General features: G+C 42.1%; 1 protein-coding gene across 4 annotated transcripts in view; it reads right to left on the bottom strand.

Annotated features, from left to right (window-relative positions):
• arid2 (AT rich interactive domain 2 (ARID, RFX-like)) overlaps positions 1–23,460 on the bottom strand; it is a 31,386-nt gene extending 7,926 nt beyond the window's left edge. Inside the window, exons 1-15 of one of the 4 annotated variants that reach the window (XM_015602656.3) lie at positions 22,359–23,460; positions 22,139–22,232; positions 21,245–21,342; positions 12,184–12,317; positions 7,514–7,732; positions 7,302–7,369; positions 7,149–7,218; positions 6,810–7,078; positions 6,465–6,561; positions 5,964–6,173; positions 5,218–5,382; positions 4,015–4,090; positions 3,061–3,195; positions 2,714–2,928; positions 110–2,601 (exon numbers count right to left, since the gene is read on the bottom strand). In XM_015602656.3, coding sequence (XP_015458142.3) covers positions 110–2,601; positions 2,714–2,928; positions 3,061–3,195; positions 4,015–4,090; positions 5,218–5,382; positions 5,964–6,173; positions 6,465–6,561; positions 6,810–7,078; positions 7,149–7,218; positions 7,302–7,369; positions 7,514–7,732; positions 12,184–12,317; positions 21,245–21,342; positions 22,139–22,232; positions 22,359–22,450 — 4,434 coding nt within the window. In that variant the 5' untranslated portion in view covers positions 22,451–23,460. The remainder of the gene's footprint in view (positions 1–109; positions 2,602–2,713; positions 2,929–3,060; positions 3,196–4,014; positions 4,091–5,217; positions 5,383–5,963; positions 6,174–6,464; positions 6,562–6,809; positions 7,079–7,148; positions 7,219–7,301; positions 7,370–7,513; positions 7,733–12,183; positions 12,318–21,244; positions 21,343–22,138; positions 22,233–22,358) is intronic. The other 3 variants (XM_007237948.4, XM_007237950.4, XM_007237949.4) reach the window with 3 other exon arrangements.
• Between the last annotated feature and the right edge of the window lie 2,605 nt (positions 23,461–26,065).

Raw genomic sequence — 26,065 nt, 5'->3', positions numbered from 1 at the left:
ACTACTTACACAAATCCTGTCAGACAAGACATGAGTAAGTTTTCATGAGATAAAATCAGATTAAGGTTTCTATTTCTGATTCTATTCTGAAAAAGGACAGAAATCTTACCGGAGTGGTTGTTTCAGGAAGGGTGTTGGGAACACTGGGCCTCTGCTGCGCTGCATTTTCTATTGCTACTTTTGCTACTGTGCTTGGGTCTGCACCTGCCGGGACTGCCACCATCGTAGAACTGTTGCCAGCGTTGTTGGGATCACTGATGGTCACTATCCGCACGCCCATCTTGCTGGGAATCCCAGAGGCTGCTGCACCCCGGTCGCAGTCCTCTGCAGGCCTCTTCAGGGCTCTGCCCTCAGATGTGCCGTTGGTGGGGGGCTCTGTTCCAGGGGGGTTCTGCGTACTGGGTGAAGATACAGGGGGCGGCGAGGAGTGGTTGTGAGGTGGGTGCTGCTGTTTCAGGGCCGGCAAGTCTGAGTTCTGGGCTGAGGGGCCATTGGAAATCTCAGCACCATGACTTGAGCTTTTGGGCCCGTTGGCCAGGCGTTCTGGCTGCTCTGCTTTGGCAGTGCCCTGCTGAGGTGAAAGAGAGTCATGTACTTTCTGAGGCAGCAGCACCTCCCCATTGCCCATATATTTGGAAGCTTTATGATTTGGAATGTTTTTGCTTGGATGGGCACCAGTTGTAGCATCTCGTTCAAAGTCACAGACACCATTTACCAAGAGCTTCCTTGGTTCAGAGGGTGAGCCTCCTGATGTCTGCTTTACCGTACTGTCACTGCCCTGTACCGTAGGGCCGTTGAGCGCCTGTGTGCCCTGCAGGGCTTCTTGTTGGTTGTTCCCTGAGTGGTACGGAGGTAGACTCGAGTTCTTTCCATTTACCAGCTTGACCCCAGGTTCATCCACTTCCATAGGTTGTCCATTGCTGGCTTTGGTGGAGCCCTCCGTTACCATGGAGTTCTCCATCACCTCAATCTTTCGTTCGTGGATGTGGAGACCTGTGGCGTCCTTTGCCTCCTCCTCCTTTTGGCAGATAATTTTGTCACCTATAAAAGGTGGAACAGGCGATGTGCAGGTAGCTACTGAAGGTGGCAGGGGTGGGGTCAGCTGCAGACCATGTGCAGGGGGTGATGTGTTGATGGTCAGACCAGTCGGAGAGACCAGAGACGATGGTGCTCCCTGGTTGTTAGCAGCAGCGTTGGGGAAGCTAGAGTTTGGCACTACTGTGAAGGTGACCTGGTTGCTGGGTGTGGCCTGTAAGATCGTGGCAGAGTTGGAGGTGGAGAGGATTTGCCCAGGCAGGATCGAGATGGGCACAGTCTGTACGGCACCTGCACCTGACAAGGAGCCTTGCAGCAGTTGCACACTAAGTTGTGGTGCCTGGGGCGCTCCCTGGCCACTGTTCGTTACCTGGTACATTACCTGTGGACTAGGCGCCCTGGTGCTGGCAGGTGAAGGGACCTGGGGGGCTGGGAGAATAAGCTTCCCTCCAGGCGTGGTAGGGCCACGCTTTGGAAGCAATAACTGTTTGATCAGACTGGACTCTGTAGATGCAGGCTGTGGGGGGACTGTAGGAGGAGGCAGTGGAGGAGGTGGTGGGGGAGGAGGAGAAGTATTAATCTGAAACTGCTGCTGTTGCCGTTTAACAGATAGCATCTGACCAACAGTGGGAGGTGGGCCCTGTCCCTGGACAGGAGTTGAAGGAGGAGCCAGCACCTGTGGACCAGGACAGGACGCAGACTGTCCAGGTGAAGAAGCAGGTTGAGGAGAGGAAGTGGGCTGCCCTGACAGCTGGATGGTCTGGGCATTTTGCATGCCTGAGGGATTAGCAAGCACAATCTGGTGAATGGCTGGGGCGAAAGCAGGGCTGGGTGGTGGGTTAGGGCTAACAATGACTAAGCTTTGTTGCTGTTGCTGCTGCGTCTGTTGGTGCGGTTGTTGGTGCTGCTGAGGTTGCTGTGCCTGTGGGGCAGGTTTGGGAGCAATGTTCTGGAAGGTCACACGAGGCCCTTGAGTATTTTGTACACCTGTTACGGTGAACACCTGTCCTCCTGCCACCAACGGCGTGCCAGGAGCACTCGCGTACTGAGGAGAGGCTAGCATAACAGCTTCCTGTGTCGTGGCACTCAGCTGGCCCTGTGGGGCAGGAAGGCGTTGCTGGCCCAAGGGAGAACAAGGTCCCTGTACTCTGCCTGTAAATATGTGTCCCTGTGGCATCCCCTGCTGGATTAATGTGACCGGAGCATGGTGTAGCAGGGCCTGCTGAGGTGTGGAGGCTGTAGGGACAGTGCTATGGTTAGGTGCAGCTGGGGCTGTGGGGATGGAGCTCTGCATCATGGCTGTCTTCAGGATATCATTGGGCCGTGGAGATGGAGCAGCTGGACATGAGGGTGGGGGAGCTTCTGGGCATGGAGGTGTCGGAGCTTGTACCGGTGGGTTCAGTGGGAGCCGTGGACCAGCATGAGCTGGCACAGGAGCGTTGGGAGCATGATGAGGAATATGTGGTGCTCCGTGCATGTTGAAGGCCACCGGTGGTGCTGCCTGACCGGCAGTAAGGCTTGGTGCTGGTGCCCGGACAAACTGCCCACCCACGCTAGAGGGCAAGCCTGACAAACAGCAGAAAAAGAGAGACATTAGGTGAGCACAAAAAAAAAAAAAAAACTACTGCACTGGCAGCCAAATAGTGGACACAGAGGATAGTGTTTATCAGTGGTTTACCTGAGTGGGCATGTTGTGAAGGCTCTGTTGGAGCCTCTGTCTTGGGCCCTGGTGTAGGACTAGCCTGTTGCTGCTGTTGCTGCTGGTGTTGCTGGTAATACAGTTGAACAGGAAGAGGAATTGCCCTCTTTCTTATACCAGCTACATGGATCTGAGCCTGGCCATTCACCCTAGAGTCCTCAACACGCTTTACCGTATGATTAGGGAATATTGTCCTATTTTCATATAAAAAAGAAAAAAAGGTTTTATTTTATGTAAAGTGGTGTATGGTATTTTTAGACAAGCTTGTTTATTGATTAAAGTATGCCAATAATAAAACTAATAAAAAAAATAAAAAAAGTACACACCTCAAGCATTTGTAAAAACCATTGGAGGTTAAAACACCACCACGTGCCATCTTGCTGCAGGTTGCCAAGTAGTCAGAGTACATTTCAGAACGAGAGACGGAGCCTTCTGCATGCACCTCATAATGAGCACTCAGCCTGGAGAGAGATTAAAGACTTAGCACACAACCAAAACCCAACCAGTAGTGGCCCAAGGGAAATTTCATTAAGTAGTATCAAAGTAAATCCTGCACAATTTTTCAAATTAGCTTTTTTAGTAAATTCAGCATTTCTTCATTATGTGCAGCAAGTTTACTAGATGGTAGGTGTTTCAAGTAATAATAATAATAATAATAATAATAATAATAATAATAATAAAGGAAGAAGAAAATTAGTTTTACTTTAATCTATTTTATCTATATTAATATAGCACTTTTCATACATTAATTCATGCAACTTAACAAGCCCTGTCCAGAACATACCCAACAATCATATCACTAAAATATAGTGGAGCAAGGCAATTAAGACTTTTAAAAAACATTACTGATGCCTTAAAATCTATTCTAAATCTAGCAGGTGCGACCAGTGCAATAAACGGAGGGCAGGTGTAATATGATCACTTTCTTCTACGAGACAGAACCCTGTTAGCAGTGTTCTGGACTCACTGAAGATTTGCAATATAGCTTTTTGGGAGAGCAGATAAAACAGCATTGAAATTATATAATTTAAAAGTAATAAATGCATGAACAAGCTTCTGTAAGTGTTTTGATTTTTGACACATTCCAGAATTTTTTTTTTTTACATCAAGATGTTTTTACAATTATACAACAATAAAAAACAAAAAAGTTACCCTGCTCTATAAATCAAAGGCATTGGCCTACAATACCCTATAATAGGAAGATGCACAGACAACATAATTTGCTTATGCATTGTAACCAAAATAAGGCAGACTAAAAACACACACAAAAAGAGGCTTACCACTGAGTTGTAAACTTTTCTCCATCTACCTCCACAATCCCTGGAGGAGGGGTAGACTGAACAGGTACTCTTGTCACTATAAAACAAAACAGCATGTTAAGATATAAATTTAGAGCTACATTAACAGCCTTCTAGTGTACCACAGTTGGCATACTTCATTCTGCATTCTTATTCAAATCATAATATAAGTCAACAACTGCCATCATTCTTTCTGAACATTAGAGGGCAGTGCCGAGCTGTAATATGTAAACACAACCCAGTTATTACTGCTGCTAATTATTTCCTGTCTGATCAGGGAGTAAGATGCACGTGTCTTGAAACACTGATCAGGCCACAGACTGAACTGGCTCCATACACAGTCTGACTCTGCAGAAGAAAAACCAAGATGCACCTTGCATGGTTTAATAAACCACAATATAAACTATATGAATATGAAATACTAATATGAAGAATACTTATTTAAAAAAAAAAAAAAAAAGGAAAAATGAAACCGATTAATCGCAACAATATTCTGAGATGAACCGCATTTGTTCTTCTTAAGGTGCAAGTTTTTACAATGGATATTAAATGTAAATAAAAAATGAATGTAAGTAATGTAAAATGCAATTATTGATAGTTTGTTTACTTAAAGTGTTTTCTCCCTCTGTTTGGTTTCACACAGGCATAAACCTAAATGAGCACCAATAAACCATGCATGCGCATCGACTTCTGTGATTGGTCAGAGCTGTCTGGCTTGGGATCAAGAAAGTAAATATAGTGAGAAGACTCTGTTTCAGCGCGTATATATCTTTGCAGTGTGAAGCTGCTTTATCACAGAACCCTGAAAATTTGTTGCTGTGCTTTTCAAACAGTGTTTTCACTGAACGCTGCACGTTATTGTGCGTGTAAACAGCATGTAGAAGCAGACCGCATTTATTCACAGCAGTATATTATCTGACTAATATATCAGAAAAAAACTGAGCCTTACTAGCAGTTTAGCTTAATTAAATAGAAGTATATTTGATAGCTGGGTCAAAGAGAGACCAGATTATGTTTTCATCACAAGCGAAAATCCGCATTAATTGAGTTTAAAAAATTAAATAACGCATTACCGACTTCAAATAAATCACATGCGTTGATGCTTTAACGTTGATGGTTAAAACACGTATTTTTCCTATTTCATTTCATTTTACATGCTTAGTACATGTGTAGAGAGGGTCTTACCTGGAACAGGTGTGCCTTGCATGGGAGGAGGTACCTGCTCTACGAGCTGTGGTCGTACCTCTGCAGCCTGGCTACTTGCACTCTGATGCTCAATCAGCTTAATGGCAGTCAGAGCATCAGGCCCAAATGTGTGCAAGTCCACAGACACTAACCGAACCAGCAGATCTACACATACACAAAACACAATGGATGAGCTTGATAGTTTCAGAAAAAAAATATACATACATACACATACATATATGATTACACAATCATTTTTCTCTTAAAGAGACAATTAACCCTACACCATATTTTTTCATTAATAGCTGAAATGTGTTCCTTTACATTATGATGTCAACTATCTGCATCTAACCGCGATCAGAGCCACACTGCTCAGCCCAATTAGCTCTCCCAATTAGTGCTCCTTGGGATTGGAATATATTTTTATTTTGTTTTTATTACCTAACCCTGCATTAAACGTCTCCACAACTTTATCTCTGACCTGTCCAGTGAGTTCCAGTCTTTATGATGCTGTTTGTTTACCAGTGTTCTCTAAAAAAAACACTAAGGTCTTCATAGAACAAGTGTGTTTATTCTGAAACTAAATTACTACTTTTAGTTGGTCTTTCACTTAAAATCCCAATAAAATACACTTAAGTGTGAGGTTGTAAGGTGACAAAATATGTAACAGTTTAAGAGGTATAAATACTTTTGCAAGCCACTGTATGTTGCTGTGCAAGTAAGTCTGGACTGTTAAGAGTGCCTACCTATGCTCCTCTCCACAGAAGCGATTTTGGAGCAGGTGATTTCGCCAAGCTCGGTGAGCTGGTAAAGCACTTCCAGGGAAGCGATCACAAGCATGATGTCTGGCAAGGTTAGCAGGGCGATCACCTCCCGATAGGAGTCCTGGTCCACATACTCGCAGATTAGTACTCCATTATCTTCTGCCTTGCTTAAGTTGCCCAGGATCTCCATCGCTACAAGACAAGAGACGATGATATTAGAACCAAATTTTAACTCAAAGACAGTGTGTATAAAATTCAAAATGAAAAACCTTCAAATCTCCAAAATAGCAACCTTATGGGTGAAACTTGCTTTCATTTGAAAAGATATTATTGAAAGCCATTTGGGAGCATTTCTATTGCTTATTAAAACTTTAAATCTAGCATCTTTTTTATGACTGATAATAAAACACGAAAAAAGGCGGGAGGACAAATAAATGTAACAGACCACAAAAAAAATAAAAAACTACTACTATAATATCTTACCTCTCATTTTCAAAAAGCGGTCCCTTGACATTAGACACGTTGTAATTGTGTGGAACATTAGGTGAGTTGTTCGAAAATCCACTGGATCTAGCTGAAGCTGTTTTTTGGGAAAAAGAAAACAACTTGGATTGGCACCTGAGCTCAGGAAAGATGCATCAAAGTAAAGAGTCCTCAAACAGTACATTCCTCAAAAGTCTTCTGAGAATCTGAGACACCCATTTAAAGCACTAGATGCAAAGATACTCAAATGCAGCAAAGAAGATCCAAATCAGCTTGACAGACCACAGTGACAGCACTGCTGATGGCACTGACTATCTTACACATAAGAACAGCCCTCACGCTCACCTCTCCTGCTACGTTTCCCAGCGTATCAAGGCCCAGTTGCCGTAGCGAGACGAATGTGCAGTGCGCACAGAGGAGGAGGAAGCGCAGACAGGTGCGATTAGCTGCCAGCAGTTTGACGTTGGCCTCCTCAAAGGACAGGTTCCTTAGGATGATGGCCACCTGGAGCACACGCTGGCCCTCCACATCACTGATCCCCATGTTACGCGGAGGGCGGAAAAGCAACGCCCGCACATCACTGTACTCTGACGTATCTGAAGAGAAGAATGAAACTATACTGAGACTCAAGCGATCGCCACAACAAAGAGACTGAAAGTGTAATGACTGCCAGGGTCCACCCACCTTGTGGTGTGCAGCTCTTGTCTGAGATGAGATCTTTTACTTCATTGTCTTCCACTACATCTTTCCAAAACTGTAAACACAGGACAAAGACACTTATGACAAACAAACCAGGTAAAACTTCTAATAAAATTTATCTAATGAATTCCTTTTTACCTTTGCAAAATCTCTGGAAGTTTTCTCCCTCCAGTCCATGCCAAATACAGCAGAGAAGCTACCTAATGCTGCAAAGCCACATCAACAGAGAAGTTAAGTGTAAAACTGAACTCAAGTTTATATTCATTACAGCTGAATTTAGACAGTATAAGACATTTGTTTCTGTTCTACTAGTGCTATCAAAACTGCATAAAAATAAAGCATGTACATACAGTCATCAAAAACCCCTGCGTGCGCCAGCAGCAACGTGATGAGTTTGGGCTCTTTCTCCAGCTGCATGGTGTGCTTGCTCTCATTGGACAGCAGCGTACACACATTGATGGCGAAGTCCACCTCATTAGGAAGCCCTGACAGCAGGGACAGCACCAGTTTGTTGTAGTCGCATGGAGGGACGAAATCAGTCGACAGTCCATAGCTTTGGCGGAGATAGTCTGAAGAAAAGAAAAGGAAAAATGAACATCATTTAATCTAGATCTAGAGCAATTTAAAACCTGCATTTACAGAATTAAAAAAAAAGCTTTGACTTATTACACAGAACAGTATTATACAGAACATTATTAATCAAAATTATTTAACTACCTACTGCTCAGTTGTACAGATATAGCCGCTACAGGGGTTGGACAATGAAACTGAAAACACCTGGTTTAGACCACAACCATTTATTGTCCCGACGGACAGTTCAGGTGGAAAGAGGAGAGTTGAGGTGCACATTGAATTCTGCCGTGATTTGGGCAGACGTTGTTTTATGTTTTTTTGTTGGATGTGGTTGGTCCTTCTTTGTGGTATGCTGACGTTACCCTGGTTACCGTGGCTCTTGATACATCACGAAGACTTGCTGTCTTTGTCACAGATGCGGCAGCAAGACGTGCACCAACAATTTGTCCTTTTTTGAACTCTGGTATGTCACCCATAATGTTATGTGCATTGCAATATTTTGAGCAGAACTGTGCTCTTACCCTGCTAATTGAACCTTCACACTCTGCTCTTACTGGTGCAATAATGTGCAATTAATGAAGATTGGCCACCAGGCTGCTCCAATTTGGCCATGAAACCTCCCACACTAAAATGACAGGTGTTTCAGTTTCATTGTCCAACCCCTGTAGATTTCAGTGTATATTCTGTTTGTATGACAATGTTGTCCATATCTAGTGTTACTCATTTTTTAGTCTTCTGTACCTTATCTTTCATGTTAGACAACTTTACATTAGCTTTTTAATTAAAATATTCTACATGTACATTTTATAATATTTGTATATTTTGTCATTAACGCATTTTACTGGTAGTTGTTCGTGTATAACTATACTGTATCATGCACAAGTAAAATCTCTCGAATAGAAAAGTAAGGGTCTGTCTCTACATGCTGTGGGCTTCTGTTTTGTATTTTTCTTTGTAACGAAAAACATGATTCAACAGTAGTTTGTAAGTCACAAAGTAAAAATACTGCAATTTTGTAATTCAAAAAAATTAAAGGACGCAAAAGAAACATGTAGAAGCCATTTAAGCAAAGCTGGGTGACGTGATCATATCCTAATTTAATCACAATAAAACAAGTTTAATTTAGTTGTTAGTTTACAAATAGAATGTTACTTTATGATAGAGCAACATCTCTCAAACCTGTCGGCAGCAAAACATTGTAAATATCAACCAGGCTTGTAAAATTAACTGTTTATTAACTTCGGGAAACAAAATATGTTATGATCAATAATTTTGCTGATCTTAATATTGCCTCATTTCATTTACTTCATGACAAAATTGATTGCCCTTGAAACAGTGTAATTCCATTGTTATACCCTAATTTATGACTATATTAGTATAATTGCATGAATGCCAATAACAAGAATAACAATAATCACAATTACTTCTGGTACAATACACCGTCCTAAAGCCCTATCTAGACGGGATAAGTTTTTCAGGGGGACGTCTGTGAAAAATATTTCCCACTTCTACTCAGTGATAAAACTCTTGCGTCCAGACTGCAATTTAAAAAAAACAGGAAGACCAGTGAGTTTTTTGGCTTTCTCTGTCACATGACAAGAGTTCAGTAGCTCCTCCATTTTCACTCGCTGTTGTGTTTACATGGTGCCCAAAGTGTAATTACGGTGCGTGGCAGTGGACAAATAGCTATTTTATAAAATGCGTATCTGGACGTGATTTAAAATTACCAAAGGACCAGAGTTCAGCGAAAAACAGTAGGTAATTCAGCCTGTTATTTTCTCAGAGGATGTCTGAGAACCACATGCATGGTTGTTCTGGATGGGAACAAAAATCACAGAGGTCCCCCTGTAAAAAAGAAAATTACCCCAGGAGACCCTGAGAAACTAATTCTGTCTGAATAGGGCTAAAGACAATAGCTTGCATATACATATACAGTAAGAACATACAACCCTAGTACAGTTCTGGTTCAAATATTGGGGGTGATTGTTGCTTTGGTGGCCCATATAGTTAGCATCACTCCCTGGCCAATACTTTAAGATTACGGTCAACAAAATTTTGACTACCATGTTCTACTATTTTTCCCTAATGGAAAAAAAAAAAAAAAAACCAAAACATTTAAATAAGAAAAAAAAAGAATTAAAATACAAATACAACAGCAGCACTGGATATGGAACTGTTTTTGATTCCTGGTAGCAAACAATTGGAAAACCTTTAGTATAGACAGTGTCACCCAGTGGGTTTAAGCAAAATACTGACGACACCTATTTTCACACATTCCCTCTCTCACAATGAGAAGAAAGAGAATAATTTGAGAAAAAAAGGGTAAAGGCATATTCCTTGTTCCGATCTGGAACACCTTCAAAAGACTAGATCTCTGCCTCCCACACAGCACAAACAGCAGACCTGTCTAGTATTGACAAGACAAACCTGCTATAGAGATCAGTCTCCAATCTCTGCAGAGACGATCACTTAAAGGATGTTTAGTGGTATGAGTCTATACAATGCAAGTACACTGTAACTTAATATATATTAGCTCTCCTAAACACTAAAGCAACTGTCTGAGTAAAAGTGGAACCTATTTGATGTTCTCACTCATACACTGGTGAGTAAAACAAGCAGCCGACGCAGTGCACAACCAGCTGACCTTTGATTTATTTAGTGTGTATTTACACCTATAGTTCATTTACTCTGATCCAAATCAGTTACAGTGTTGTTAACTGTTTGTGTGAGTGTTTTTCCTCAGTTCCATTCAGGCTTATAAGAACCGTGGTGTTTTTCAGCAAACCAGCCCTGGTTTCCAGCAGTTTTAGGGTAACCTCAAAATGTTACATCATACGTCATGAACAGAGGGCAGAATACTGCGGTGGTAATAAGATGCGGTCAGAGGTCACGCTGAAGAACCTAGTATTCATTCCCCGCTGCGAGCAAACGTTGCAGAACCTACTTTTGTTGGTGGAAACAAAAATCAGGTTCATGAACCGATTCCACAACGGTGGAAAAGCACTAACAGGGTAAAACCTAAGTGCACCACACGAACATTCTTTTTGCTCATTGGTCAGAGCTGTGTGGTGCAGATTTTAAAAAGTAAATACAATACGATCTTGGGTTCCTGGCTAGTGCAAATTTTCAACGACGTTATTAATGCAGAGACCAGATCAACAAGTGCCAATCAGCTTGCTGATTATGCAGAGAATAGAGGCATGCTACTGGGGATTCCTCTGTAAAAACACGGTAGCCATAACAAACCGAAAAAAAAAAAAACTAATTTTTGTAGTGCAATATTCAACCAAACGCCACAAACTGTTTTTTTTTTCTTTTTTCAATTAAAAATATGTTCTTAATTGGTCAATTGATCTTCAGTAGTTTGGTCTTTGTCTATTCAAAGAGATGGAAGAGGCTTGCGTGTTCCTAGGTAGGCCAACAACCGGCTAATGTTGCCTACTAGTAAACTCACTTGCCTAAAAGGAGATTAATATTTCTCCCGGGGTAAACGTAGAGCAACAGCAGAAATAGCATTTGCTCGTAGTTGTAGAAATTGTGGGCAATAAACAAGGCTAAATGCACATCTGACTACAGGAGCCACTGACCTCAAACCTGTGGATTACACCCGATATTTGGGTCAGATCAGTTTCAAACCACAAATTAACCGCTCCAGAGTTTGTTTGGAACAGAACCAGGAACCTCCTATCAAGAGTCTAGGTGATATTGTTGGGTCTACAAGTATAAGTACTGTATTCATACCTACCCAAACAATTCGCATCAAGACTGAGGCCAATTGGTCTAAGAGCCCAAATCTTCTCAACTGAAGAAATAACTTTATTTCCAATAATAAACTCTCAGCATGAGTGCATTAACAGAATTCAAACAGCTGGTCTATTATGCAGGTCATGTGACCAGACTCACTCCCCTGTAACTGGTAATGAATGGCACACACATACTGAACTTCATTCTTCATTCTTGAGATTTTTTAAGCATGCCATTAAGGTTCATTAGCTACTGTATGACAAAAACTCTGCCCTGCAAATTATTTACCTTTTCTGAACAACAGCATGTGTCCATCCATGAGGGTAGCCTCAAATTATAAAAACAACTGCTAACAGAGGTTTCAGATAACAGACCCTATTTGACCTTCTAAAAGCAATAGATAGTGTCCTATTCTATAGGCAACATTCAGTCAGACACAAACAGGCTGGTAAATGCATGTATAATTAGTACACTGATGTACTAATGATTTGACTGACATATATAAAAACACCATTTTAGTCATTTCTGACTTGTCCTACACACTAATTAAAACTTTTGCAATTAATAAATCACAGCAGTGTAGCTCAACTCACAACAGTCAAGAGCAGCACTGTCAGAAAAACAAACCAAGTTCAAAAGAACTATCAGTCAAGCGAGAAGCAAACTTCACCCGTTACTATCGCTTATATGAATAGTATATTACCTGACACACTGTGTTGCTGGTAGTTGTACGAGCAGGGTATTGCACCGATTGGAAGCGATGGTTTGGGGTTCCCAGGCTGCACCTCCTCGTCATCTTCTCCAAAGTGATAGACCTTCTCGTACTTCTCTAAATAGCTAAAAAGAGGAGAGGAAAAGGAGGAGAGAATAAGCACATGCACTCCTGAGCACAAAATCTGCCACATCAATAACAGTCTACTGAAAAGGCGGGCAACAAGGATAACATTTTATTCGCACTAAATAATGTAAAGCCAAAACACAAACATGTGGAAATGGTTCTACTGCTGACTGAAATAACTGAGCACTGTAGATCACGCTTCACTGGTGTTTGCAGCTGAAATCGGCCTGACTTATGTCAGTGTGTCCGTTTGTGTTATCAGATGAACAACTGTAGTAGGACTACAGAGAGGGAACCCACACACACACACTCTGCCAGCAGTCTGTCACTGGTAACAAGCCTTCAGCAGCCTTATGCTGAGCATTCACAACATTCTAATACCCTTAAGCCGGAGTGAGATAGCGTGTGATATTCATGTTTTATAATGTATTGATATCCGAGCGGGAAATAAGCAGACTTCCTTCGGGCTCTGAATGGTAGGCACGGCTCACATTTGCATTGAGCACTTTCACATGATCAGCAGATGGTGTAAACGTGTGGTTAATTTTGAGTGCACTTCTCAGCAGCACCTGCCAGCCCTGCTAGACTGTTTAGTGAGATATTCTTTAAAAAGAGCATTCAAAACAGTGCATCCCCCTCTGCACAGTACTTTTCCGTTAGCAAACACATTTTTCACCCCTTTCTTTTTGAAGTCGCAAGCAGAAGGTCCGTCTCAAATACATGAATGAAGTCAGGAATCTGTATGCCCTGGACTTTAGGCAACATTCGTACTGGTTCCAAGGAACGTAACAATACTCTGCCCACAACTTCGGTAGTTTCGGTTTACGAAACTGATTTCACAGTTCCATATTTACACAGAAGCAAAAAATCAGGATGGAAATGACTGCATGCTATATACTCTACTTACTACAAAACATTAGAGGTAATGCGTAACTAACAGATAGCCTAGCCAGCCCATTAAAATCACCACAACACCACTGTGTGCATTTAAATTCAAATACCTTAATATTTAAATGCATTATTACACTCCTATTTTTTCCTGTGACAAAATAAATGTGTTACAGATGATGTTAGAGTTTGGTGTTCCTAGCTTTACTCATATCTTTAACAAAACAATGGTAACAGCTATTGGTGGGTGGGTGGTATACCAATCCATTAGTCCTACAGTCTGCTTTTTTACATACCAAAATACTTCAATATTCAACCACATAAAAAGTGTAGAATAAACATTTTGTACCCCTACTCCTTGGTTTTTGGTGTAACCAAGGGAGTCCCAATTCTTTAAGCACCCAATTCAGATATAAATATCAGTGGAGCGTTTAAGTTTAGCAACCTAGATGCTTCAGAAAGGGGGCAGGTAATGAAACAATTAATTAATTAATGTCAATTACATTATCATTCCTGAACTTTTTCTTTCATTTTTCCATTGCAAATTAAATGCTGCAGCCTCTGACATCTGTTGCACCATTTAAGGTGGAATGAGAAAGTTGAGGTAAACTACTAACTATTTTATGTTTTTTTTTTAAATAAGAAAATGGCCATACAACATTGAAACTACACATTACACTATGGCAATATATTGGTTATTATAACGTTTAACAAGGAAAATACTCAAATTGTGGGCTTTTTTGATCGCTTGTGCTACCATCTTGCCAGTGATTCTCAGTCCTCTGTTTTGAGTGAGCCTCTGAAATATCTCTGTTTGAAGGGACATGTAACTCTAAAACTTCTCCCTACCCCCTCAGCCTATCAAGAATTTGGTCACCCTATACCTAGGCGTGCACACACAAAACATAGGGGTAGGACTAAGTGGTAGGGCCCAGGGTTGAAATGGGACTGACCTTTAGAGTGGCCTCAATTACATAGATTACAAACAGTACAAATTCTTAGCAATACTATGTTTCCAACATTAAAGGAGCACACACATGCCCACTTAGAGGTCTCTGGGCACCTCTTGCTTTCACCCGATTTAAAATAAACGCACAGCTACTGTCTGCAGAATCTGAAAAAATGATTGACGTTAGCAGTCATTTCATGCACATCAATTCCTTGACACTATTTTTGGAAATAAACAGAGCCCTATTAACACTATCAGTGCTAGTGGTGTGACAATGCATCAAAAGCTAGGCATTTTGATATGCAAAGCATAACATGCATTATGTAGAACAAGAAGTATTCTATTGATTATGATATGTAATGCAGTGGCACTGTTTAAAAACAGCACCAATGAACAACCCACTATAGCTCTCTGCTCATTAGTAGATTGTATATAAAAAAAAAAAGAAAATAATTTTTCTTACTTCAGATTTTGTTCACAACACTGTAAGTGTTCCTATAACAGTCATCATTTTCTATTTAAAACAAAAAAACTCTATATCTGTTCAGGCTTTAAATTCACACGTGCTACCTGAGACTGTGTCCTATTGATTTTGAAAGTGAAGCTCGGAACACAAGCACCACAAAGTTCATGCATAGACCTTGATTAAAAGAGCAAGAAAGCAGTGGAGAAAGAACACTAAAGATCACAAAGCCCACACTTTTCGTTCAGGCACAGGTGTTTATGCTTTTCTTTAAGACCACTTCCTACAGAGCTGTGTCGTTACAGTCTCACGCCAGTTAATGCTGATTTTATTTCATTTTTTTTAACACCAATTTGGCCACTGAAAAACAAATAACTGTAGAGTAAAGCTAAGTAAACGTGCTAGCGCATTTTGTTTGTTCATATATCCCACACATTAAAATAATAATAATAATAATCAGTCCAACCAACAGGGTATTTCAAACACTTAACCAAGTAACATTAAGCTGAAGGTTAAATCTGTTCAGTAAGTGAAGTCAGAAATGTTTCAACTTTAAATGTTTCAATTTAAACTTTGAGCTTATCCTGCTTTGGTGAATTCATGCTGGAGTGATTGGACTCAAAGCACCAGCGGCAAAGCCACCTCATTTAACTTTTGCACAGCGTGCAGTTGGAGAAGTCTAGAGCGAGAACACAGAGGGAGCAACGGCGAGCTCAAGGAATTCCTGAGGAGTAACTGTAGGACTAGCGTCGATTACATCATCAGCAGAGTTCAAGTTCAGGTCACAACTCCAATAAAATATCAACCTGAGGTGACTAAGAACTGTAGTTAGCACTAAAACCTGAGCATCAATGAAGCCTTCCTCACAGCACAACACAGGTAGCTGAAATGCCTTGCAGCAATAGTTACTCTGTTTCTATAAATCTAAGGTTTGTGGCTAGAAGAGCAGGAGTGGCAAAGCTCTTCCTTTAGCTGCAGATCTGCAGCCTCTAAATGCCCGTCAGTGAAGTGCTAATGCAAATCATGCACATATTAAATATCGAAACGAGATCATCTTCTCAGTGCCTGTTAGAGGAACAACATACACACCAACAAATACATAGAATGCCTACCAATGACACTGGGCCTGTATGGGGATGTGTGCGTGTTTGTATCCAGAAGTCAGTCTCCTGACTGAGGTGCTCCTCATCTGTGCAGCTGAGGTAATCCCGGGCACGCGCGCACGCACACACAGACACAAACATACACACAAGCGCACAAACTATAAATACTGCTCCTCACACACTCAACACTAAGGTCTCACTATAAATACTCTCCCAGCTTCACATCACATACCCATGCCGTCTAACCCGGGAGGGCGGAACCTAGACGGCTGCAGCTGTGCGTTTTACACATCACACAGAGATGTGACTGATCACACACTCATCATCAGGTCACACACACACGCCACTGTCCTCGAATACAACCCCAAGACCAACAGCTCTCTTTCATCAGCAGCACAGCCATGTAAATGTTGCCTGCTCCTGTAGCTGCAAGCCCAACATGTAAGCACACCATGCGTCCAGTGGTCTGAAGGCAATGTATGCAAATTGTCTGGGTCCAATCTTCTGCAACATTCAAAGCCTGCTTTGCTGAGCAACATACCTTAGAGAAAGATTTGATTAAAAAACGAAGGGCCAACTAGACGAGTAAATAAAGCCATCCGAATCACCCAGTCATCAGTACTGGAAAACAAGTTTTACCACAACGCCTGCAGCAGCAAAGAGGCTACGCCTGACTGATGTGGGTTAACTGCTGTCCAAAGCAGTTCCCCCTTTTGAACAGCAGAATGCCATTACCAGGCACATCCCCTTAACAAATGAACTTACATGCACATACTACTAAGGAAGTAAATAGCACACACTTGCTGCCCCCTTCTGGAGTCTTACAGAGTTTGCTTTTACTGAACATGTGGTCAAAAACGACCCAATGACACTAAAAACTCTCCTTCTAAGAGCCCAGCTGGAAAGATCCCAATTGTATTGAAATCAGCAGCCATGTCCTTTTAAAAGACAAACACATTTATCAAATGAATTGGTGAGAGATCAGACATTTAGTTGTATTCTTTCCAAAAGTTAAATGAACAACCAGGGAATGAATGTAAACTATAGTGTCAGAAAATTGATATTGAAAACTGATTTCTTCCTTTTATCTTTTTTTGTGACTCAGTAAAATCTGGGTCAGTGGTGGCTCAGTGGTTAGAGCACTGGGTTACTGATCACAGATATTGGGTTCAATACAGGCATCTACCAAGCTGCCACTGTTTGTTCCTTAAGCAAAGCACTACAAGAGGTGTACCCTGAAAAGGATTTCACGGTCCTTTAAAAGGTATAAATGCACTTAACCTTAAAGGAACAGAACATCAGAATGTATAGACCATGTCCACACATATCAAGATCTTTTAAATAGAAAGTCCCTCCCTGCTTTTTTGTTTTAGATATCTTCATCCACACAGAGGCAAAAATACGTGCATGAGCATGGTAGCCATACCTGGGATGATAGAGAGAACACTGAAGTTCAACCTCAAAATTTAACACTACTTCCTACGCAATTCACAAAAATGTGGACTCAGCAGTATATGTATATATTTGCAATAGAACATTCCCTTAAATCTATGATTATATATAGTGGTATAGTGATATACAGCCTGAAACATGAATGTTATGTGACGTCAAATGTTTAATAAAGCTCAATTTCCCGGTTCACGAGACAAGAGTTTACAAAAATCTCCACCATGGAAGTATTTATGAAAAGCTCAGTTTTCAGTGAGTTTACTTTTTGTCTGCGTTAAGGTCTCCCATCCACACAAAACACTATTCCACGTTTACAACATAAAATATTACATACATAAACGGGCCAAAAGTTTCACAACACTTGCCCTGGAGTATCCCAGCCAAGTACATTTTAGTGTCTTCCCTGCTGCAACAGCTCCCACTGCAGTTAATGAGCTGAGCCCTAATTTTCAAAAGCATCTTAGAGCTAAGATCATGTGCTAGAAATGGTAATGCTCGCTCGCCCATTTTAGAAACCTTCTGTTAAGATGCTTTTAGGAAACCCAGACCAGATTAGATGCATCAAATTTGTTGGGAGGCAGGGGATGCCCAAAGTACTGTGTTGGAAGCCACAGTGCTGGAGCAAGAACATACATTTTAACACACTGACATGCTAATGGTCATAGGACAGGAACAAGTGCTTCCATTTGAACACAGCACTAACCTGTGGTATGTTTCTAGAGTCACTGCATTGCATGTGGAAGTGATTTCTGCAAGTTAATCATCTTTTCACAAAGACAATTTTAGCCAGATGCCGCCAGACACGATCATTACCAAGCACTGCGCTTTTTACTGTGAGTGGCATTGCCTTTTATCATGTATTCCCAGTAAACGCTAAATGCCTGTACAACTCTGGAAAAGGAATGTCTCATCCATCTGGCACCTACTACGAAGCCTCACTCAAACTCAGATAATTCACATTGTCTTACTATGAGCATGTTGGCCAACAATGATCAACCTCACTCACTAGATATTCCCTCACATTTTGTACATGTGTGGGCATTCCCAAATCTACCCTACCTAAGGTCACACAATCAGTTTACAAACTGCTCTGCCAAAAGACATGGAAATGTCCATATACATGATCAACAATGACGAGGGATGTCCCAAGGGACTGCGTCTCTCATAATTAGCAAGAGCTTTAAAAAAGCAGCATTCCACAAAATCGTATAATTCCATGCCCAAAGACAAACACAAAAGTAACTTTCTCTAACTGATGAACAGAATGAAGATTATTATTACCTGTATCTAAATCCAAACCATATCTTACAAAAGTTCTGCACAAACATAACAATCCCGGAGCTAAACCCAGAACTCTAAATCTGCTGAGGGGACAGAAAAGTGCAGTGACAGTGGCAACATATCCTTAAAAGATGACCAGAAAGATAAAATAGAGGCCAAATGATGATTGTATCAGTAAGTTCTACTCCTAGCACACATTACACTGCATCAATCAGTGTGAGCGTTTTAAAAGGTGAAGGCTGCACCATGGCACAATTTCATGAGAATGGATATCCAGTTACCATTTAGACTAATTGTTTAAAGCCTTCACAATGCATATAATGAGCACATTCTGCATACAAATCACTACAAGCGAACCAATTAATATTTTGAGTACAATTTTGTCTCTGTTATCTGCCAAGAACATAAAGCTCCTTGCAGAGTGCAACCGTAAAGACTTAGGCTAGAGAGAGACACTGTAGAAAAAGAGAAGTGCAAGTGGACAGACTGCCCACAGCACAGCATATCACACACTCAGAGATAAATAGTCATACTTAAGACAGTTTCAGCACCAAAATATCTTTAAGTCATAAAAAAAACATTTTTTTTGTAATGTCAATCATTTGCTTGAGGTTATAGAGGTTTTGTTTACCAAGGTTTGTGGTCTACCTGACAACTTCCACGTAAACTTAAGCATGTAACAGAAAGAGACCAAATATTTCTGTTTTCAAACAACTAGACAACTATAGAATATGCACAATTCTGATAAAGGAAGCTTCCTTTAATCCAAAAAAACTGCACTAACAAAAAACACTTGAAAATATCAGTCCTTTTACCTCATATATGGAAGAGGGTCTTTTAACAGATGAATCTATGAACTACCCCACAATTTACAGGTTCCATGACCACCTGTAAAATAAATTCTGCAGAAAGGCCAAGCCCACATGCATCCCGCATTAAAGGCAATTAACCCACTTTTTCCACTACAAGCCCAGCACAGAAACGGCAGCAGAGATAACTGTAGCAGTTGTGCTTGTTAACACACTGTTCAGCCAATGCTCTGTGAATGTCAAAGCACAACTCAAACATTTTGAGCCTCTGTTGAAGTATTATTGCACTTTTTGCACCAACTATGTGCTCTTGTTTCATCATCGCTATTGCAGTCTTGTAACGGCTTGGAGTTTGTCCACAGGTCTCCTCTCTTTTGTACATCAAAAATGACAGGGCACAGACACAGACATTTGATTTCCTCTGAGCCTCTCTGACCACCGACTCTTAACAGCTGTAAGCCTGTGTTTAGAAGTCTCAGAGTTCCAGCTACAACTCTGCAAAAGCGCACACCCTCACAGAATGAGCGGTACCTTGCCGTGCCTATCTTAAAACAATCTAGGAGTTCCACAAAAACACCTCACACATCACAATCTAATGGAGCCAAAATATTCTGATGAGGAGGATCATTTCCAAAAGCCTGCGCTCAAACTGTGTGACGGGATGCTGTAATTGATTCTGGTCCAAGCTCCTGACATGATTAAACAAAAACACTCTCTTATAGAGCTTTCGCAGTCCCTGGCTCTGGTGCTATCTTCACATAAACTGTCGAGATAAGATGAGGATAAGATGGAATGGTTCTTGCTGCTGTAGGATGCAGCTCTTATAGACAGTAAAATTCCTATGCATCCCTCACTTTACTTGCCTTAATGCATTGAAATCCTCTCCCAGATCTCAACAGAGCTTTTCTGAAACATTTGAAAAACAAATGCAGACAGAGGAACAGAACGTGTTCTGTGCTGAAGGGTAATTATACTGTAACCCCGCTGCATGGCAGGTGTAGCACAACTCCTGCGCTGCCAGCACACTTTCAGCTCTCCACTGCCAAGTCCCTCTCACTCGTAACCTACTCAAACTGGAGAGCGCTGAGAGCCGCACGATGGAAGACACAGAAACAGCCTTATTTTTGGCGGGTGCCAGCCTTTGAGCTGGTCAGTGTACTACACTCCTATGTTGTGAAGCAGTTTCAGTCCTTTATTCTGCACGTGCAAAAATGCAGAATACCGGTATAGGTACAAAAATAACAGAGCTAAATACTTTTTCACCTTTTGTTTTTGAAACGGTGCAAGTATAACATCTCCCCTCTGAACCACTAAAAGCACATCACAGTAATAACACTTGCATTACTATATCTATTTAAAAGGTCAGGGGGAAAAATGCCTCACCTACTACTCACATTACAACATATACTAAAAAGATGGAGAAATGAATTACAATTAATTGGCCACATGTAAGACACAGCACCCACATTACTGCATACAGACACTTTAAATAAGAAAAAAGGAGGAAACAGTAGTTTTAATTTTTTTTACTCACTTAAGGACTTTTGTAGTCTAATTTCTCAGCAGTAAAAAACATACTTTTTTTATTAAACACTGCAGTGCTTGTGTACTTAAAAACCTGGATGTTTGAAATGACCAAAAACATCAGGGAGATGTTCTGATGTGTGAGAATTGGACTGTTGGTGTTGCTCTTATACTGTAAACAAAGCCACAACAGACCATATGCTAAAGTTTCAGGCTCCTAAAACTCCCACCGGCTGTAGGAGACCAAAGAGCACACGGAGAGAGTGAGACAAAGGCCTGAGCTGAGCCTCGTGAACACAACACAAAAACTTTCCTGGAGCCGAAAAGATAAAAGTTGTAATGAGTGAGTTTTATCCGAGGTGTGAAGCTGAGAGCGCCGGTGGCCCGCTGAGCGGCTGGAGTGTGTGTGAGTGAGTGAGTGTGTGTACACATGGCTGAGGAGGGAAACACGCTGACTTACCGAAGGTAGTACTGTTTTAAAACAAAAGCAGCGTTGGAGCAACTCCTCGGGAAATTAAACTCTTCGCCAAGTTCAGACCACTGGTTTTTGTCAGAGACCTACAAAAGAGGGAGATAAACAAAACAAACACGCGTCCATGAGTCTGTGGACATCCACAGGATATAAAAGCTCGTGATAAAGTCGGCATTTCTTCGATTTGACAAGCACATGCGAGCTGATGAGCCGACCGTGCTCGCCTGCCTGCCGCCCGGTCACCAGCTACAGCAGTTTGAATCAGGCAGCCTGCTAACCACCGTTAGCAGTCCGGCTAACCGCACTTTTTAAACAACAAAAAATCCCGAGCCGCGACAGCGAGGCTCCCCCAGCCCGAACCCGTCCCCGCGGTGGAGAGCCGCGGCGGCGGAGGGCATTTGGGCTCGTGTGATGTTGTATTTACAGTGCTGAATAAAACAGGCCTGTCTGTGAGGCCTACGGTTTAGCTGAGCCACGAAGCCAAACACAGGCTATGGCGAGTTACTAGCTTCCTCCAAGCGAGCGCGGTGGAAAAGCGCGGCCGAAAGCCGAGCCCGCGGTGCTGCCCGCCGGTAATCGATGTTTAGCCTCCGCCGCTGGTTTGGAGTCGCTCAAACTGCACTCGCACTCCCCGGCGGAGCAGCGGAGCCGCTAACATCCCGGACTTTCAATTCATACCCGCTCTCTCTCTCCCCCTCTCCCTCGCTCTCGCTCACACACAGGCTTCACCACACAAGGCCATTTTATAGCCCCAAACTCGGGCTGGAAATCGGTTAAATACGCCAGAACCTCCAGGCCGAGCCGGCGGCCACAGGAGCCGGCAAGAAGCCCCGCCGAGAGCTCCGGAGAGAGGCATTTATGAGCACTTTTGGTCGCACTAACCTTAGCGAATCCACCTAAAGAGACGACTCTCGAGTAGAGAGCGCCCAGGTCCAGCTCCTTTCCACCCACCAGCGGGACCTTCTTAAACGGCGACCTGGAGAAAGAGAAAGAAGCACACGGTTAACCGAGGACGGACTGGACGCTCCGGCCGCTCCGGACGACTTTAAGCAGCTTGAAGTTTAACATTTGGACGAATAAAAGGCATCCCCCCTCCTCTCACCCTCTGCTTTGGTGAAATTGCCGCAGCTCGTCCAGGAAAGCTAGTCCTTTCCTCCGCTGCTCGGGCAGGCTTTTTCCCGTCGAATTTGCCATCGTTTCGGATCCTCAAAAGCGGTCAAAACCCGGACTGCTTCGCTTCCTACGACGCCGGGGATCCCATGCTCCGGCGGCGCTCAGTCATTCGCGAGGCTGAGTGTTTAAAAAGTTAAAGAAACGGCGAAGGGAGAGCAGAGCGCCAGCTCTCAGCTAATGAGGACTGTTGAGAGGAGCCGCACAGAAAACAGACCTGATCCGAGCCCGCTCTAACTTCGGCCAAAACATCGGAATAGCGCTCGGATTCAACGGCACACCAGCGTTGCCATGGCGCGAGATGTAAAAATGAAGACCGTGCTGGCTGCTGGACGTGTTGGTTTTGGAGTGGTTTTGACAGTGTGCTACAGACGCGGCGGCATACACACTCTCTCACACACACACTGTGAAGCGGGATCCAGTTCTCAAACAAAAAGACCCGAGCGAGGCCGCGGGCCCTGGCCGCTCTGCAGCGCCCCCGCGCCGCCCGCACAGGTAGTGCACCGGCCGAGGCGCCTCGGCGGAACAATAGACAGACAGTGTTTTCAGTTTTTTCCTTTTTTTATTTCTTTTTTTAAGGGCTCATCTGAAACTTCCGAGATCCGTTAAAACTGAACAGAGCGGAGAGCGTCTGTGGGGGAGGGGGGAGACACCAAATTCACCAGACGAGTAAAAATACATCAGCCCCCGGCAGGTTACAGCGCTGCTGCCTGACCAAAACAGGTCTTATAGTTTACATACATCTCTGTGGGGAAAAAAAATATTTTCACTGACAGGGACAAAATAAATAATAAATAAAATATATAACTAAATAAAAGTTGATTAGTTTGCTAAATGAGAATGGAAATAATAATAATTGTTGCTGTTATTGTTATTCATTTTTACAAACTTGTAAAAACAATTGCATGAAAACAAAAAAATAAATTATAGAGATTAAACAGTTTTGAATAATTTACAACAATATGTATTGTTATTTAACCCTAACCTGTTTGTCATTAAGAGTCTGACTCAACTGGGTTTAAAATAAAGACCTCATCAACTCGCCTCTGCTCGTCTTACTTTTATGTAATTAATTTAATATTTTGGGCTACAGTTCATCTGGGCAGCCCTACAAAAACATGAGTGCATGTATTTTAAACATACAGGTACAGGTAGAAACACCTGAGTAGTGGGGAGTTTTGGGCTCCGCGCTGTGGTGTTTGTTCTTGAACAGTGTGTGTTCAGTGGTGAGCAGTGAGTGCTGTCTGTTGGTGTAAGTGTAAATTGCCGCTGATCCCTGGTATCTCCTCCTCCTCGCTGCCAGGCGTGTATCTCTCTAACTGACGGCTTTACTACATTCAACCATTACACGCTCCCCTTTGAGCGGAGCGCGCTCTGTCACAAAATGGCGGAGCTCAACACCAAAGACCCCATTTTGTCACACTGACACGGAGGAGGACTGAACTGAAACGGCTTTCGGCAATGGGAAAATCTGTCGTTAAACGGCTTTTTTCTAACGCGAATTGGCTGCGTTACACCGGGGAACATTAGCTAGCACCGGCGAGCCGCGCCGCAGCTCCGCGGAAACAGCAGCTCCACTGGAGACGGCAGCTAATGAACTAACTTCACCTGCCCGCAGCTCTTCAATTCCACCTTAAATATCGCATCGGTTACATTAATATGTTGCTCCTTCAGTAGCTACATGTGTCTAAAGTGTAACTGTTACTTTATTTAAGGTGGAGTGGAAACATTGAATACGATTCTCTACATGATCCGACTACTGCTCGGCTACAGATCCGCTGTAACCTGTCCGCTGCTGTCTCAGCTCTCACACACACTTACACACACATATTGTGTCACACACACCGCCGAAAACCCATCCTCTGACATCCAGCCCGCCGCTGTGTTTAGTTTAAGAGGCGCTGTGGGATAAACCGGTTTAGATATCGGCGTGTTTGGTTTGGTTTTCGGTGTAAAACCGCGTTTAAACCGCCGACCTTCACCCGCGACGGTTAGCTCACTAGCATTTCTTAAGCTAAGCTAGTTGGCGTTAGCCGCTTAGCTTAATATGTCAGTCAGGTCTGTAGCTAATTCAGTTGCTGCGCGGCTCTCTGGGCATTTACTGCTTTGTTATCTCAGTCATTAAGCTTCTGAGGTAAACATACTTCTTATTATTCGAGTGTGCGGCGGGTTATAGCCGTCCTGCGTTTATCTGTGTAGTCTGAAACCCGAGCGGGAGGCTGAACTCAGTGACCCGCCGCCACCATTAGACTGCTGCTGCTGTTAACTGTGAACCAGCGTTAGATTTATAATACATTACAGCAGCCCGAGCACAGCTACTGCACCCCGCCACCACAGATCATTACAGGCTTTCACATTCGGCCAGTGTAACGTTTATTAATTACATTTACTGACCATTTGAGGTAAAATGCAAAAATATTAAATTGGATGTAAAAACTCATTATTTTTTAAAAATGAAGTGCGGTGTACAATAAATAAGTTTTCATCCATTTTTCCAATTGTAGTTTTTTTTTTATCTCTGCCCCTTACTATATATATATATATATATATATATATATATATATATATATATATATATATATATATATATATATATATATATATATATGATTATTTTGCAAGTTCAGATCTGTATTGAAAGATACAAAAATTGACAAATCTGAAAATTGAGAGAAGATTCAGCTTCGAGATTCGACCACATTCACCCTACTGTGCTTTTTTTTATTCAGAAATATACATAAATAACCAATAAACAAACATTCATTAATTTATACTGTGTGTGTTTGTTTTGGCTTTTGTTTCTAGCTAACCCGTTTTTGCCCACCAGCTTCTTTAGTCCATAAATACTACGGACCTCATAAGTCGTTTAAAACGTGTATAATAAAAATACATTTAATAGGTTATAAATGTTCTTTATTTCTGTCTATGCAGATGTTGATGCATAATGTATTGGCTTATTCCATATCTATGTAACTAGTGTAGCTATGATTAGTGTGTTAGTTAAATTTCGATTATTAATTTGGTTTAAAAACCGCATTTCTTCAAATTTGAGTATCAGTATAAATTATTTTTATTGCTCTTCATTGATTAAAGTGTCATTCTGACTTTCAGACAGTGCACAGAGTGACTGTCCTGAATGAATGGACAGAGAAAGACAGTTGAGCAGAGTGCTGATCGTCCTCCGGGGAGTCATTAAGCCGCGGTGAACAGCGCCCTCTATCGCCAACACCACCGCAGTACACACTGACTCCTCTCTACAGCACTACAGCACAACATGACTCGACTGACCTCCAGTTATACACCGGTATTCTCAAGGATCTGCTGGAGGTAAAACAGATCCGGATCCGAGTCGCCTGCTGTCTGGGTACAGTCAAATATCAAAATATAGAAAATAGTGAAACAGAGCAACAACAACAAAAAAAGAGGCGACGACAATTTTAACTGTAATGTTTAAGAAAAAAAGTCATTTCGTAAAAATGGCAAAATCACATGAAAATCCTGAAAGAATCCAATCCCGCATCACAAATATTTTTTATTGTAGTCTCAAGATAATACAAAATGCTTTTATAAGATAACAGGGTTGTTTTTTTTAAGATAATTTGACCTTTCGCGTTAAGGCACAAATAATTAAGTTGTAAG

This window comes from Astyanax mexicanus, chromosome 2 (assembly GCF_023375975.1).
Source record: "Astyanax mexicanus isolate ESR-SI-001 chromosome 2, AstMex3_surface, whole genome shotgun sequence".
NCBI classification, from domain to species: domain Eukaryota; kingdom Metazoa; phylum Chordata; class Actinopteri; order Characiformes; family Acestrorhamphidae; genus Astyanax; species Astyanax mexicanus.
Note: the sequence above shows the minus strand (reverse complement) of the source record. Positions and strands in the feature narration are given on the sequence as shown.